The following is an 11,698-nucleotide window of genomic DNA, read 5'->3' as shown; positions in this document are numbered from 1 at the left end:
TTGGTCAAGATGGAGGTGCCACTGGTGTCAATATGAAGAACGTCACAACAAGTGATGGTGTAGTTAATGATGATTTTGGCTTAGATTTTAACTTTAAACTGTCTGCATCTGCAATTGATCAAATCACCGCCATTACACAACAAGCAACATATAAGCAGTCATCTCATGATGTTAAAAAGTCGGGTCCTGCTATCAGGAATCCCTGTACAGACACGAGCATATGTTGTTATTGAGTCTAATACTGCTCCACAGGGTACGATGTTGATGTTACTAATTCTGTAGATAGTATATAAATGATAGGTTCTTGATAGTTTTTAAATTTTTATTTAAGTAGTGATGCTGATAATGCTTTTATGTGTTCAGCATGTCGGGTTGATGGTGTTGGTCAAGTGGATGTTGGTGGCAGTAATGTGAATTTGCCTTCTGGTAATGTCTTATATATATAACTTTTCATTCTTTTTTTCTAAATTTCTTTACTTTGTATATTTATTTATTCACTAGCATTTTCTAATTTAAGCTCCATGTCGACAACGGGGTGATCTTCACTTGGATTCTGATTTTGAATATACTGATTCTCAACTTGATCTAATTGCTGCCATTACACAAGGAGGGAAACGTAATATAAATCAATATGGAAATGAACTGACAACTCGTGCTGTAAATAAGTCTAAACATGATCATTCGGTATCAAGAAGTATTGTCCAGATACAAACAGACGTTGAAACTACTCCTGCAGTTTTCGCACTGAGAAGGCGCCCCGCAGCTGTAAAATAATCGCCGTATAAGAATGACTGGCAATCTGGTGTTAGTGCAGTTGGGGGATCCTCGAAGGTTATCAAAGGAAGATTTCTATTTGTAAATGACATTTCAGAGACTGTTGATTTTAAGCTTACGACTGCATTCTCAAACTTTGTTGAAGCAAACATGCAATTGGGAGAGTGCGTATTCGTTTCCATGTACTTTTGTTTTCATTTTTTCTTAATGTTTGTTGTTATATTTCTTATCCATATCTTCTTTTATACGAAATAAGGAAGTGTATTTACCTGGTGATCAAAAGCTAGAGCCTTGTTTTGACTTTGAAGTTGGAAAGATTGATGATAAGACGTTTTTCCATACCTTAAACTATTCTGGCAGGCCGCTCTCTAGTTCGGTATGTGTACTGCTTTTTATTTTTGTTGTTGTAGTAGTTCATTCATATTGTCAGTGGTAGTCATGTTTTCTTCCTCTCTTTTTTGCAGCACTTGAATATTATATTCTACTATCTTAGGAAGAAGGCAAAATATGGAATTAATATGCCAATCAAAGTCACAACTACAGATACTCTTTTTAATAATATCATTCAAAGGGTTTTCACAGAATTTGTAAAAGGTGGGAAACAAGATCATTTGATTGATAGAGCAGACGATATCATGGAGTACATGAAAGGATTTAGGATGCATTGCAACACTCTATGGCACCAGGTTGATCATGTCATTTTTCCAATTAATTTGGCAGAAATTTGGCATTGGATATTGGGGTGTGTGTCATTCCACAAGAGATGTTTTTATGTATATGACTCGCTACGTAGTCGAAAGCACAAAAAAGCTATTCAAAAAGTGGCAGAGGCTTATGCAGTGTTGATCCCCCTATTTCTAATTAGTATTGAATTTTATAACCAAAGAAGTGACATTGTAGTAGAAAATGGTTTGCACATGGGAAAGAAGTTGACTGGTCCTTTTGTGATTGAACTGATTACAAATCTGCCAACACAGCAAAATTCGTAAGAATAGTTACTTTTTTTACTTTGTTTTCCTCATTCATATTAACATTTTCACTTCTAATTGATTTTTATAGTCTATTCATTTGTTTTATTTCAGAGATTGTGGAGTATATGTTGCTTGCTTTGCTGAGTATATTATTGAAGATCTTCCAATCCCTGTTGCCAATTTTGATGTGGATGGTCTTCGAGCTAGGTTTGGTAGACTGTTGTGGCACTATGGGAGGAACAAGCAGTTGCATGGCGAATCAAGTGAATCTGAGGCTCCAGTAGCACCTAAAAAGACTCGTGGAAAGAAACGCAAGAAGTAGTATAGGTCTCTTTTTGGTTTTAGTTAATCGTATTATGAAAACTTTGAAGGATTTTAATAGTTTTTGGTGAAGTATGGTATTATTAGTAGTAAATGACCTTCTGCTGATTCAAGACTGTAGGAAACTTGTGCCTTTATAAAATATTTCCAGCTGCTAATGTTTCTTTTGTCATATTTAATTATACTGGTTCAGAATATGTGGTATAGATTTCTTCAAGTACATAGGGGTTATCAGTTTAGTTATGTCTCTTGATGCTGAAAATTTGCTGATTTTGTTTCTGATTTCAGCTTGTTTTATTAGACTTTTCTTAGGCTTCTTCCATAAAGTTGTTGGTTTATTAGGATGCCGAGGTCCATTCCTTTGCCAGAGGGTAAGGTTTAATAGATTCTGCAAGTGAAAATTAGGGGCAGATGAAGCGAACACTTCCAACAACATACAAAGTAGTTGTGACAGAAGTTAAATGATCTGCTTTCGAATGTGATAATGGTCTAAGCTTTAATGTTCATCTGTAGTTTTAGCATATATGGTGTATTAGTGTAGTAGAACTATATACCAATCAGGTATACTGATATACCATTTGGGTATCACGTTGTATTTGACTCACCTTTCTTCCTTCAGCAACTAGATGTAAGTACTGACATGAGTTCCAAAGCGTGCACATTTTGGGTATCACATTGTATTTGGTGCACCATTTGTATTTCTGCGCATATTTTGTTTTAGCCATATTAGTGCAATACCACTATATACCAGCGAGGTATACAAATATAACATTTGGGTATCACCTTGTATTAATGTACCTGATGATGTACAATAACTGCATGTAAATAGCTTCCAATTTGTTATACTTCAATACAGACATGAGCTGCAAAGCGTGCCAATTTTGTTAACAAAGTATGTACAAATGTTGCATTTGCAGCACCACTTCTATTTCTACACATATTTTGATACTAATAAGATATACAGATATACCAATAAGGTATACAAATATACCACTTGGGTATCACATATATATTTTAGCATCTTTTTTCTTGCAGCAACTAGATGTAAATGCATCCCACTTTTATATACTAAAATAGAAAATAAATAGATTCTTATTGAAAATACAAGTAGCCATATAAATTTGTTGCCAAAAAGTAATTTCTCAAAGAATCATCATACCAAATATATGTCTAGTGCAAGAAATGCATTTTATTTTTTTGCAATTCAAATGCTATGATTCTACGATATATGAGTTCTATAAAAACATTGAAGCATTATATCAATCTCTCTTTAGAATATTTCGGCATGTTCTCCGGTTGTGTCCTTTTCTCCCGCATAGTGCACATGTAACTGTATTTCCTTCCCAGCCTCCTATGCCTCTCTTCTTTTTAGGTCTTCCTGGTTTGATTTTTCCTTTTGGTGGCAGTATCACCTGCGAAGAGACATCTTCTAGAATTTGCCACGTTGTTTCATCAGGCAATGGATTTACTGGTATTTCATATGTTTTCAGCAAGTAGTCTATGCTGTAGTAATCCGAGCAATACTTGTATGAATCCATATGGAATTTTTGTATAACTGCCATTGCATGTGGACATGGAATATCGTCTAGCTGAAACCTCCCACAAGTGCAGTTTCTTTCATGTAGGCGCACCACATTTCTTGTTTGGCCATCAATTACTAAATGTAAGAATTCAGTTGATGGCAACACTTAGTATAATTTTAATTAAGAAAAGTCATTAGCTATATGAAGTAATAGTATTTCTTAAATAACAATATTCAGTTGTTTAGTGAAATCACTAAGGTAAAAAAGTAAAAATACAGTACATGCAGTGTTTTTATGATTTTGAAAATGCATACCGTCATCGTCTGTGATAAGATAGTATTATCTGCCAATATTTTTTCATACTTTACACCAATCTTAATAAATGATTCCACTGCATCCTTCCGATTGGTGTAATTCTATTTTTGAATCAATGTTGTCATAAAGTTAAGCAAATTCACAACTGGGAGGTCTCTTGCGTGCTTGTTTGCTGCATTTACTGATTTCGCAATATTCGATGTCATGATCATGGTTCTATTTGCCTTGGAATGCGCCCGGGACCATTTATTATATCCAATATCCATCAGGTATGTTTTCACTCTACTATCAATAGCTTCTAACTCTGCCATATGCCTGTTGAATTCTTCAACAGTGTATGCTCTTGCTAACGCAAAATATACTTCTTTGATTTGTTTTTGGCTCTTCCTGAAGTTTGTCTTTATGTTGTTCCACAGATGGAACATACATGCACAATGAGGGACTTCTGGATAGACAATTGAAGTTGCTTTCCATATAGCATCATGCCTGTCTGATACAATGCACATTCCCTCTCTTTGTCCATAGGTTTCTCTGAACTGCACGAAGAACCATTCCCACGATGCATCATTTTCCGAATCAACAATTGCATATGCAAAGGGGTAGAATTTGTCCGGTAAACCCAAAGAACAAAATATCAATTACAACACACTATACTAATTTAGCATTTCATATAGTAGTATAGTCATAGGTAGGTGCAGGTGTATAGCAAAATAACTATATACTCTGTTGGTATACTTGTATACCATACTGGTATCATATAATATTTGCAAATATTTTTTGTTTCTTTAACTGAATGTAATTGGATTGTACACAAAATATTAATTTAGTATTTTATATAGTAGTATAGTCATAGGTACGTGCAGGTGTGTAGCAAAACAACTATATACTTTGTTGGTATACTTGTATACCATACTAGTATCATATAATATTTGAAAATGTTATTTGTTTCTTTAACTGAATGTAATTGGATTGTACACAAAATATTAATTTAGCATTTCATATAGTAGTATAGTCATAGGTACGCGCAGGTGTGTAACAAAACAACTATATACTCTGTTGGTATACTTGTATACCGTACTGGTATCATATAATATTTGAAAATGTTTTTTGTTTCTTTAACTGAATGTAATTGGATTGTACACAGAATATTAATTTAGCATTTCATATAGTAGTATAGTTATAGGTACGCGCAGGTATGTAGCAAAATAACTATATACTCTGTTGATATACTTGTATACCATACTGGTATCATATAATATTTGAAAATGTTTTTTGTTTCTTTAACTGAATGTAATTGGATTGTATTCTTACCCTCTGCGTCTTGCATGGAAGCTGTGAGTATGGTTCCTCTATATGTTGACTTTAAAAAACTTCCATCAACTACAACTGTTGGCCTACAATAGACCCATCCTCTAATCGATGCATATATAGCTATGAATGCATACAAGAAGCTCCCATCTCCTTCAGTGTGTAGTCGTGTCACTGATCCTGGGTTAGCGTACTCTAACATATAAAGATATGTTGGCATTTTCTTGTATGATTCACTTGGTGATCGTCTCAATAATTGCATTGCTTTTTCTTTTGATCTCCATGCTTGCATGTAGCTTAAGTCCATACCATATGCTTTTTGGATGTCTCTCTGGATATCTGTTGGTGTATATATAGTTTTCGGGTCAACAAGTTTATCTTGTACCACAGCTGCAACAAAAGCTGAGACAACTTGCTTTTGTGAACAAAATCTCTTATCAGTTAAACAACTGTGGACAGAATTGAAATCCGTCACTTTGAAAAGATTTGATGCTCGCAGGCTTGATGCTTTAAGTCTCCAAGTGCATCTTTCATCCACGCATTCAAGGATATACCTGTTTATAATACAAATACAGTTATGTATAATGTTTTATTGATAAAAAACACACACAAAAATCCGTACAATTATATACTCACATGGTATACTCTGTTGGTATACTTATATACTGTATCAGTATCATATTTTGCTGATAAAAAAAATATAGACAAAGCAGCACAATTCTATACTCACATAGTATACTGATTTAGCATACATATATATATACTATATTGGTATTATGTTTTACTGATAATAACAAAGACAAACCAATACAGTTATATACTCGCATAGTATACTGATATAGCATACTTATATACTATACCAGTATCACTGATAAAAAACACAGACAAACCAATACAATTCCATACTCGCATAGTATACTGATTTAGCATACTTATATACTATATAGGTATCACATAGTTTTTTACTTGAAAACATGCAGACGGACCTTCTTGGGCATGATTTATGAACCCGATATTGACATTTTTCTCTAACAACATACTGTTTCATAACGAGAGCCAGCAGGTTCTTGTCTTCATAAATTTGTCCTTTTTCAACATTTTGATGAAATTGATCTGTTATGATGTTTGCATCATCAAGTTCTAAAATAGCGTCATCTCCTTCTTGCACATCAAACGTAGTAATCATATCAGTGCTTTCAAATTGTGCAATTTCTGATGAAATTGGAGCAACATCGAAACTGGAGGTGCTTGCAGCTATAGTGTTTTTAGCAAACGACACACACAGGGGAATTGTTGTCATCCCTGCACTTGATTTTTTCAATTCCATGTAAACACTAACACTCATATCGCTGCAAATTGTAATTGGTGGATATCCTTGAGCAATAACATACTGAATAACTATTGTTTTACTGTCCTTTTGCAGTTGCATTGCAATTTCTCCGAGAAGTTGTTCAAATTTCCAAGAGGTCTTTATTAGAATTGCATCAACATGAAAATTTATGAAATTATTGTTATCATCCCATTCTCCACTATGCTGCAGCAGAATTGGAATATTTTCCATGATTCTGAAGTTATAATCACTTTTATGTCTTGAATCTCAACAATGCAAATTTCAACAATGTTCGAAATCAACAGTGTTCAAAATCAAAAGTGTTCGAAATTTCAACAGTATATAGCTGCAACAGATTTTTCGAAATCAAACCTCTAGATCTACAGATCTCCAAACCTAGATTAGAATTTTCAGCTAAAATTCAGAAGTTTAGCTCCGAAATCAAAATCAAAACAACAGCGAAATCAAAATCTGAAAAGAAGATGCGAATCAACATCTTTGATCTATTTGTTCACACTTAGTGATCTTCAAATTAGGGAATATCAGTGGAAATCTCAATTTTGTGCGCTGATTTTCTGAAATTTTGAGCAGCTTTTGCATTTTTATAGATAGGGCATTAAGCGTGGGGTAATTATTTTGATATTCCTGTTTATTTATTAAATGGGTAGGAGATTGTAATTATTTAGTGGGTAGAATTCTTTAATGGGTAGGGCAGGGTAAATAGTTTCACTTTTATAGGTACTCCTGTCTTTTTCCCTTGTACAAATAACCCGTAATATACTAACCGGTTATGCCATCAACTATTTATTACAAGTATTTTTTACTTTATCCTTTTTGTCTCATTTTTCTTCTTTTAATTCAGGGACAAGTGAGTCAGTTCAATTATTGACAAGTATTAATCCTTCGTTTGTCAAGTAGCGATCCATCGAATATAACAAAGATAGATCCTTCCGAGCACAAATATACAAAAGTTTTACAACAATAAAGCCATAATAATAGGCATACACGCCATGATTCAAAGAATTCTAGCCATTTGGCTAAGTAACAAAGGATAAGTTTACTCTGTACCAGAATTCTCCAGACCAGGTGGATAGACTTCTCGATTATACTTGAAAAAAATATTTTTCGGTAAATTGTTGTAGAAATTCAGATTTAATAATGAGGTAATATATATGTTATGGTCCTATTGTTCAATAATACACTTTTAAGTTACAAAATGGCCAATGAAAAAGAAGCTTAGTTTTCTTTTCACCATAATCTAAATAGTAGTACTTATTAAGAAATTTCATTCCATTATATTGTACTCAAAGGTATTGGCTCTTAAGTAATGATAGTACGTGCTTTTTATGGACCTTTTGACAAATTTGTGTGAAATTAAACTTATTTTGGAATGACTAAGGTAATAATCAATTAAACGACTTGTTCTAATGCACACGTCAAAGCTATGTTACATGATTGCATATATAGTACAGTAGTAGTGGGTAGAAATAGTTGTAGGTAGGGAAGTTATTTACTTACCACATTCTCAAGCTTACTCCACACCTTTTCGCTAGTGGGAATCAACATTTACTTCTTTTAGTTCTTGTGGGCTCTCAAGGAGGGGCAGAGTTAAAAGGGGCGGAAGAGATTCATCCAAACTTTTTTTGTCAAAAAATTTTACTCTATATATAAAACAAAAGATTTCTTTTGATGTATAAATAGTAAATAATGAATTTCCTAGGTGAAATTCTTACCTCCGCAACTACTCGCAACTAATGTCTATTTTACCTATTTAACTCTTCCTCCAAAAACTCCCCCAAACTACGAACGTATGTGAATATTTGATTTGAGATAGAAAGAGTAACGAATTCATATTACATCGTATTTCTATTTGAAATCTAAGGTTATAAATTTATTTGAGGTGATTTCAAGCCTTTGACACTAAATGAATGAACTTCTAATGAATCCATTCGTATTATGTCTTCAGGGGCTACATGGTTAAATTGTCACATTTACCTTACTATGTCATGAAATCATAAGGTAAGTGTTCCAAAAGTCACGCCAAACATATAATGCCAAGTTCACAAATGACACATGAAGCTTGTCCAAAGTTCTAAAGGGTAAGGAAAACAAATGAGAAAAATTATGAAATATTGGTATTAAAATTAGACTAATTATGGGAGCATATGAACATGGATTCAGTATATAGTATCTATTAAGGATCCTTTGTTTCAATCCATAAACTATAGTTTTCTAGATACTAAGAACTTGTCGGTGTCATGCAAGCTTGTAACAGGATCCTAAGATCATGCCATATCTAACTCGTGAAAACATGGACAAACATAGCAAACTTAAATGAACATTAATTAAGAATTAAACATTTAACAATTTGTCGTCGTTTACTTTGGTTCTGCAAATTTGTTATGATTAATGACAAGTGTGTGTTGGGGACCTCTTCAACGTTCATTGCAGCCACCAAACTCCATGTTCATGATTTCATCACAACTATTTTTATGAAGCCAATGAAATTGGATTGCCTTTCCCAAAACAATGATGATTAAAATAAAACCTTTTGTACGGCGGATACAACAATAACATACACAGTGTAATCCTCTAAGTGGGATCGAGTGAAAATGTATCAACCATAACGCATATAGTGTGATCTAGCAAGTGAGATCGGGCAAGGGTAAGGTATATGCAAACGTTACCCTTATCTTTATGGGGTAAAGATGTTGTTTCCGATAGATTTTCAGGGCTCAATATGGCTGATGTTTGTACTAAAAATTACCCAAAATATGTCCCCAAATGAGCATTCTTTAAAAAATGAATAATAAGTAAAGAAAGAAAAATTAGAACCCTTTGAAAAATTAGGGGAAAAAATTCGGCCAACATCACAACCATGAACCTCTCTACCTGTCACTATAGTTTCCCCTTTTAAACGACATGTCATCAATAAATTAGAAATATATTCATTTATCAAAAAGTTGGATGTATCGGGTCTGAATATATATTCCAGTTGAAGAAAAAATTCAGAAGTAAAGCCATTAAAGTGAAAAGATAATTACAACATGGTTTAATTTTCTAGAACCATGCATTTTAAAGACTCAAAGAAGGAAAGATAAAAAATAAAAATAAAAACTACAAAAGGGAGAAAAGAAAACACGAAAAGCTGAATCAATGTTATACCACTTTGAATATACTCGTACCTAGTAGTATTTGCTTTATCACTCTCTTGATTCTTGAACTTTTGCTTTTCATTATTAAAGTTAAAACATTCTACAACTATTGACTACACAAAAAGGAAAAAAAGAAAAGAAAAAAGAAAAAAAGAAAAAAGAAATACTCGAGTTACTAATTAAAAACAAAATTAAATAACTCCCACTAAAACTTGGCATTGCTAATTCCCATTTATATCAAAAGATCTAAAATTATATTACTAAAAATAAAATCCGACACTAAAAAAAACAGAAAAAGGAGTAGAGCTGAGTGAGAGCACTGACAGTAGAGCAATTCTTCATCTTCTTCTAGTTCAAACATCAACATGACAATTTTGCACCAATTGATACTTAATAGCTGATGAACCAACAGCAAAACTATTCCCAATCATTTTTCCACCTACACCAACATAAGCTGGACAATTTACATACAAATGGTACCTTCCCGAAATAAAACTCCCAACTTTCCATCTAACTCGTCCATCAATTTTAATATTCAACAAAACAGTCCCAACCATTTGATCTTGACTAAGTGCATTTCCTAAGTAGGGTGCAACAGGGACAGAATTACCGTACACAAAAGGTGACCATATTGACACATCTTTGTGACCTTGGTACGTTGGTGGCAATAACGTTGGAAGTGTAATTTGTTGGCCGCGGTACGTGGCGTAGACGTCGAGTTTGTCGTAGTAAATTCCGATTTTGTCGTTCGGATTGCGAGAGGCAACGGTGATTTGGATGTTGGTGGTGAGGAAGCTAGGGGTAGAGACGTTGAAGGCGTAGACGGTGGCGTCTTGGAGGATGAAGTGTGGTTTTGTTGGTCGGAGGATGAGCCAAATGAGGAGGATGATGAAGAGGATTAAGATTATGAAGCCTATTACGGCCGCGAAGAGGCGGCGGGGCAGCTTGTGCCCCTCCTCGTCGTCGTGGTGGCCGCAGTCCTTTGCCGTCATGGTTGTGGTGGTGGTGGTTGTAGCTAGCGGTGGTGGTTTTAGGTGGTGAGGCTTTGAGAGAGTTGGAGTTGAGGCAGTGTTGGTTAGTTTCAAGATTATGAGAGAGAGTTCTTTAAAGAAAAGAGTGGTTTTCTAATATAGTACATAGAAGAATTGGTTAGTTTATTTTTTGTTCTTTTTATTTTACTTTTTTTTTTTGGTTGGGGTTGTAGGTGTTAAGTGGGACTAGAGAGTAGGGTATATGAAAATTTTTCATTTTCAAACATGATTTTGACACTAAATGTTATGAGTGTTCATCCCGCAAGCACTCTAATAGTACACTTAATTTTATTTGGTTACTACATCAATTAACACTAAAGTTGCAGTGTTACGCTTTATAATATCGACTTATTCCTTACATTGACTTTTCTCAACTAAAAATTCATATACTTTCTACATATACACTTAATAAATGCATATAACCGTTAGTAATACTTACGTGGTCAATGCTTCGAAAGAAAAGACTCGAATTGTGATTAGAGGTATTCGTCGACAGTACTGTATGATATTTAAATATTTTGGTTCGATATTCGGTGTGTTAAAATGCTATACCATTACCATAACTAATTAGATTCGGTATGATTCGACTTTTTTCTTTTCGATTTCGGTTGATTCGGTTTGGTAACTTCGGTTTGTTCAGCTCGAATATTAACGAATGCATAAAGTAATAGACTGTAATATTCTTAAGAAAAGTATTCACAAATACGAAAATAAAAATATTATAGTATAGTGGAAAAAAAGATGAAAGCCAAAAATGATAAACCAAGACGGGAGAAAGCTCGAAACATAAGTAGGTAACCAAAGAAAAGGGGGAAGACAAGTATAGTGGGAAAAATATATGGTAAAGGGTTAAGGAGAACTATAGAAATAATGAAAAGTAAAATTTAGAATTTTAATATTTATATTATAATTAATAATATGTGTGTTGTGTAACTTAGTGTATATATTTCGGTACGGTAGCGGTATTTTT

The 11,698-nt window shown here is 33.8% G+C and overlaps 2 protein-coding genes across 2 annotated transcripts; both read right to left on the bottom strand.

Moving 5' to 3' along the window:
* Positions 1 to 4,005: 4,005 nt before the first annotated feature.
* LOC138881552 (uncharacterized) lies at positions 4,006 to 6,773 on the bottom strand. The gene is made up of 3 exons (XM_070161786.1): positions 6,253 to 6,773; positions 5,148 to 5,766; positions 4,006 to 4,440 (listed from the first exon to the last, which is right to left on the bottom strand). The coding sequence occupies exons 1-3, from the start codon at positions 6,771 to 6,773 to the stop codon at positions 4,006 to 4,008; spliced, it is 1,575 nt and encodes a 524-aa protein (XP_070017887.1).
* Positions 6,774 to 9,873: 3,100 nt separating this feature from the next.
* LOC104247741 (NDR1/HIN1-like protein 1) lies at positions 9,874 to 10,816 on the bottom strand. The gene has a single exon (XM_009803837.2). The coding sequence runs from the start codon at positions 10,687 to 10,689 to the stop codon at positions 10,051 to 10,053; it is 639 nt and encodes a 212-aa protein (XP_009802139.1). The 5' UTR covers positions 10,690 to 10,816; the 3' UTR covers positions 9,874 to 10,050.
* Positions 10,817 to 11,698: the final 882 nt, after the last annotated feature.

Source organism: Nicotiana sylvestris, chromosome 11, assembly GCF_000393655.2.
Source record: "Nicotiana sylvestris chromosome 11, ASM39365v2, whole genome shotgun sequence".
Lineage (NCBI taxonomy): Eukaryota > Viridiplantae > Streptophyta > Magnoliopsida > Solanales > Solanaceae > Nicotiana > Nicotiana sylvestris.
Note: the sequence above shows the minus strand (reverse complement) of the source record. Positions and strands in the feature narration are given on the sequence as shown.

What these genes read in the sequence shown, in the direction of transcription:
- LOC138881552 (XM_070161786.1), bottom strand. Translation starts at nt 6,773, where the DNA reads ATGGAAAATATTCCAATTCTGCTGCAGCATAGTGGAGAATGGGATGAT. An exon ending in CTGGCTCTCGTTATGAAACA is followed by an intron (nt 5,767 to 6,252) that starts GTATGTTGTTAG and finishes TATTATAAACAG; the next exon opens with GTATATCCTTGAATGCGTGG. An exon ending in TCAAATATTATATGATACCA is followed by an intron (nt 4,441 to 5,147) that starts GTATGGTATACA and finishes TTCTTCGTGCAG; the next exon opens with TTCAGAGAAACCTATGGACA.
- LOC104247741 (XM_009803837.2), bottom strand. Translation starts at nt 10,689, where the DNA reads ATGACGGCAAAGGACTGCGGCCACCACGACGACGAGGAGGGGCACAAG.